This window comes from Penaeus chinensis, chromosome 4, assembly GCF_019202785.1.
Source record: "Penaeus chinensis breed Huanghai No. 1 chromosome 4, ASM1920278v2, whole genome shotgun sequence".
In the NCBI taxonomy this organism is placed as follows: Eukaryota; Metazoa; Arthropoda; class Malacostraca; order Decapoda; family Penaeidae; genus Penaeus; species Penaeus chinensis.
This window is the reverse complement of record NC_061822.1, coordinates 210,001-215,000: the sequence shown is the minus strand read 5'-3', so window position 1 is coordinate 215,000 and position 5,000 is coordinate 210,001. Positions and strand designations below refer to the sequence as shown.

General features: G+C 36.2%; 1 protein-coding gene across 2 annotated transcripts in view; it reads right to left on the bottom strand.

Moving 5' to 3' along the window:
* LOC125024936 (mediator of RNA polymerase II transcription subunit 25-like) overlaps positions 1–5,000 on the bottom strand; it is a 16,258-nt gene that overhangs the window by 5,387 nt on the left and 5,871 nt on the right. For both annotated transcript variants that reach the window (XM_047612725.1, XM_047612726.1), the window contains exons 8-11: positions 4,905–4,976; positions 3,309–3,419; positions 2,794–3,004; positions 1,822–1,984 (exon numbers count right to left, since the gene is read on the bottom strand). In XM_047612725.1, coding sequence (XP_047468681.1) covers positions 1,822–1,984; positions 2,794–3,004; positions 3,309–3,419; positions 4,905–4,976 — 557 coding nt within the window. The remainder of the gene's footprint in view (positions 1–1,821; positions 1,985–2,793; positions 3,005–3,308; positions 3,420–4,904; positions 4,977–5,000) is intronic.

The following is a 5,000-nucleotide window of genomic DNA, read 5'->3' as shown; positions in this document are numbered from 1 at the left end:
ATATTTTTAGGGCACAAGATATATTTCACAGTTTCAACTATATCTTTGTCAGAAATACCTCCTCCTCATAGAAATGGAAAAATGTGAAATTGTTCCCTTACACTCTCCCTTTCTTTCTCCCTCTTCCTTCCTCCCTCTTTACCTATTACTTCCTTTCTTCATCCCTTTCTCCCAATCTCCTTCAGCAAGTTTTACACATTTAACTCAATGTGGCTGGGAAAATGCTGCTCATTTAATTTTTTGGGGGGGTGAAATTCTGTACAAAGATGGCTCTGCTAGTGCTTTGCCACAAAGGAGTCAATTAGTAGACCCCGTGACCATACCTGATTTCACCTTTCCTTGAATTTGCAGGAAAGATGTACTTTTTACTATCCTATAAATATCGATGATGTTCTTTTTCTTATAGACAGTATAATTACTAAAATGTTACTGCTATTAGTAACTGCAAAATAAGATAACTTAAATACTTTCGAAAATCAAGGAAACAGGTAAACAGGTGAGACAGTTCTAGTAATTGACTCATTGGTGCAAGTGTAAATGTAGCCATCTATGTATAAAAACAATTAATAAAGTAAACTCAGAGTGGGCATGGCATATACGTACATTCCATGCCCATCCGCATATTCTATATTCTATATTCTATTAATCATAAACTTATCTAAATCATCAAGTACTAAAAATATGTACCCTGCAATGATATCACTGATTAGACTGATCCCTCTTACCTACAATCTCTGCTACAGCATACTGATTTTTCAATGAGACTAAAAAATGACTTCATCTCTACTTTAGCCAAATAAGCTAATCACTGTTTAGTATACACAAAATGTAGTAAACTCAACTGTGCATGACATAAATACTAGATCCTCAGATACATTTATGTCAGTTATGACAAGAATATATGCTAACCATTTCATGTGGCTAAGCTACGACCCTAAATCCTGTAACATTTGCAAAAAGAAAGATCAAGTGCTCATTGTGAAAAATGTAGAAAGGTTATGATGAGAATAAGTATCTTCGTGCTGCAAGAAAGGTATTTGAACGGTTTTAATTATGTCTGACAATAGGATTTCTGACATGGGAACTAGTCAAATACATGTCTTGACTATGAAGATATTCATTCTTATTCATACCTTAACTACTTCTAGATCAATTTGAATTTTGCATGATTCTGTGTTTGCCTGAATATCATATTCCAAAGGATGCCAGGATTTTAACCCAATCAAGACAAATGGCATCTATTCCTGCAATGATGAACTGTGCCAAAATGCCAAGTGGGAAATGGCCATGATTGCAAAATCAAGCTTGCTCTATAGTGTGTGCACTAAACAGCTGTTCACTTGCTTGGCATTGGCTGTAGTCCTTAACCCTACAATGATGCTACCAGATATCTCTGGGTGTCACTCATTCCGGTGACTTCTGGCAACCATCTAGCCTTCTGACCAGAGAGTCCACTATGTATAACGTAACTTCCCGCCTATAGCCATACCCATCATGAAGAGGTTAATAAGGTATAGCCCCTCAGGGGAAGACTTAGTCTCTTTTTAAATTCAATTGTTCTAAAAGATCATGTATGCTGCAGATAAAATTGAAGAGAGTGAGGAAAACATAATTTTTGCTTCTAATTTTCACTGAGCCCATCACCTGGCTCAGTACAGCGTAAGAAAAATCTATCGTCATCAATGATTAATCAATCAGTCAATCTTTCTATTAGTCTTACTATCTATCTACATTTAATTTCCAAAACCTTTTATAAAATACTTTCCTATATTCAAATGATAACAGTAAGCTTTACAAAATTCCTACACTTCCCACACTTACCATCCCTCTGAACAAAAAGTTAGTAAGAGCATCCAGTGCAGGACTCTGATCTGGCAAGAACATGACAGTCTTCACATTCTTGAAGAAAGTGTTTCCGATGGAGCCGAGGATGTGTTTTGGTATCATCTGCATTATGAGTTTAGTTGACCAACCCTCAGTTTTTCTGCAAAAGGAGAGGCAAGTTGCAACATTTTTTGCTTCTGAGACCAGATGCACCATTCCTATGATTATCAGCATTAGTGTATAAAAATGGCAAACCTTCATCACCATCTATCAAGGCACAAGGTTTTGTTGTCAAAGAAAGGCATTATCTAATAGTTATCAACAGTTAATAAACAAGATGGATTTGGTCTGAATGTTTAACCAATTTTAACATCATGGAACATATGTGGGTCTGTGTGACACAACAGGATCAAAGTGCAATTAGAAACAAGGTAAATTTGATTAATCATGCTTCCCTTATCTGAAAGACTTTCAGGCTTACATAATCAAACTATACTTGTGAGACTTTTTTTACCATCAATGACAAACATTAGTAACCGTAATAGAAATATGTCAATCTTACTCAAAGTGTAAGATAAGTGTATCTACAAGCATTTAATTTTCTCTGAGATAATGAATGGACATACTCACTAAATGCCAAAAAAAGTTTTCATAAAGTCTTAAGAGCAACAAAACTAATAATATTACACACATTAAACATAATCTAACAACTACAGTCTCGCATATTTAGTGTCTAAAATGGCCAGTGGAAAATAACAATTATTTCAGTTCCTTGCATGCAATTATGTTTGAATTGACAATTCATAAAAGATTCGGTCAAGCAAGACATCTTAGATTTGATTAATTATACATATACATACAAACATACACACAAGCATGTGCATATGCACACGTACACATGCACATTCATATGCTCACACATGCCCACACCAACATGCACTCTCTCCCCTTTAAAAATTCCCCACTTACACTTCTGGCTCTCCGTTGACCACCTGCGATGTCATTTTGCAAGTTACTTGGTGGGCCACTCTGGTGTTATTGTCACCCTTCTTCTCCTGCCACTCCAATATGCCCTGCCACACTACCTGTCGCTGATTTGGCATGTTCATCCCTGTCCCTTGTCCCACCTGGTTAGGCGGCTGAGGCATTTGCACAGGTATCGGCTGATTCACATCCTGGTCTGGAATACAAAAAAAAATAAATTTAATATTTGGGAGATAGAATCTGCTTATTATCTCTGGTATTATAGTTACTGCAAGTAACAAATGGAACTTAGATTGTTATTATAGAAACTGATGGTCTGGTATCCATCTTCAAAGCCATATCAACCTTTTTATCTCACTTAAGAGTCAACAGCAACAGAATCTTATCTAACACTGCAAAAATATTAGGTTCTTCTCAGATAATCAAAAATCAAAAGAGTGAATATCAATGAAAAAAAAATGGGGGAAAAAATATGCAATCCTCTTGAAGTGTGCACTCACTTTGTAAAGGTTGCTGAGTCTTTGTCATTATGACAGGCTGGATGGGTGGCCGCTGGGCTGCCCCTACAGACCAAGCACCACCATGAGTGTTCCCAGGAGCAGCATTTGGATCTGTGGTGGAACAAAAAAATTATACGCGTTGTGCTCTTTTAATTCCTCAATTAAAAAAAAGATTGTCAGATTCTCTTGAAATCTGAATATGATCACACACCATCCTTGAATTTAAGAAATCAAGGCAATGGTTCATCAAGGAAAAAATTGATGTCAGGGCAAATGCATAAGAGTTTGCCCTTTTCACAGAGTTCAGTTTTAGCATAGCTCCTTGAAACAAACAGTATTTATAAGAGACCCAAAAGTAGTTTCTATAGTAATCAGATGACAAAGTTTCATTCCTGGAGAATTGTAGAAAATGGACAATGATATATTACTTCTTTTTCCCGCAAAACTACAATTTTTGTCCTATGTCTTTGCAATAAGGTTTTAACTCATTAAAATTTTGTTTATCCTAAAAGAAAGCTTATATAAATGCTCAGAAAATGACACTGGATCTTAGCATTTCCCTTGCTTTTGGCCAAACATTTGGGGGGAAAAAAGGATTCTGGGGAGGATTTCTTTTGTGGGGAAACTTATCATTTGTGTCTAATATTAGTTTTGGCAATGCGGCCATTATACAACTGGTTTCTTTATTTCAATTTAGCTTTGCATTACAACATCTAACAGAATTACCAAAAATATCATATTTCTGGGTCATTGCAAAAACTGCCTAAAATCTATCATTTCATTTTGATGTTCCTTCTAAGGAAAACAGTGCTCTGAGATTGAACAAAAATTGTCAGTGGAAAGCATGTTCCACTATGGGAAAAGAATTTGCCTTTCAAGATCCTATTAATTTTTCATAATTCAAATGATTCTAAAAACCAAAAGACCGCATTGGTTTTATCTTGCAATAAAATATGAAAATTAGTTTGCAAAGTACGAAAAAAACAATCCTGTCCCCTTTCAAAGAAAAAGTTAGATTGCTGTAACAAAGAGATCAGAAATGCAGTAGAATGGTAACTGCTTGCCATATCTTTTTGTGTATTTAAATGTTCGCCTGTGCACTTACTTGTACATGTATACATATTTCAGAGGCGTGCAAAACTAGACATACTATCTGAATTCAAGAAAAGCAGAGAACAAATACTGAAATATTGTAAACACTTGTAAGGGTACCCAGGATAATTTTTTGCAAACTAGCTACAACTCAGTTCTGATATCCCCACCTTTAGGACATAATATTCATATGGGTGAGAAATTTTGGCCTTTATGAAAAGGTCGTTTCAGTAAGGACTACATGCATTAAGGGTGGTATTAGTGAAACAAGTTTGGAAGCCACTCGTCTAGTGTCCAACTAATTTGTGAAAAGTAATTAGCCAAACCCTAATACTGACAGACTATTAGATTCTTATTCAACTTCCCTTTCTGGTTCTTCATTTCCAGCTTCCATGATCTAGGTATAAATTAGGTCTTTCCTGACATGCAAAAAAGGAAGTGTCCCAGAATACTGAAACCACCACCAACCAGAATGAACAGACATCCAACGCCATCCCGACTCACCTGGCAACCAACGCGGTCTGTTTGGACCAATACCAACTGGGACCCGAGCCGGAACACTGTGTGCTATGATTGCTGAAAACAAGAGGGAAGTCCATT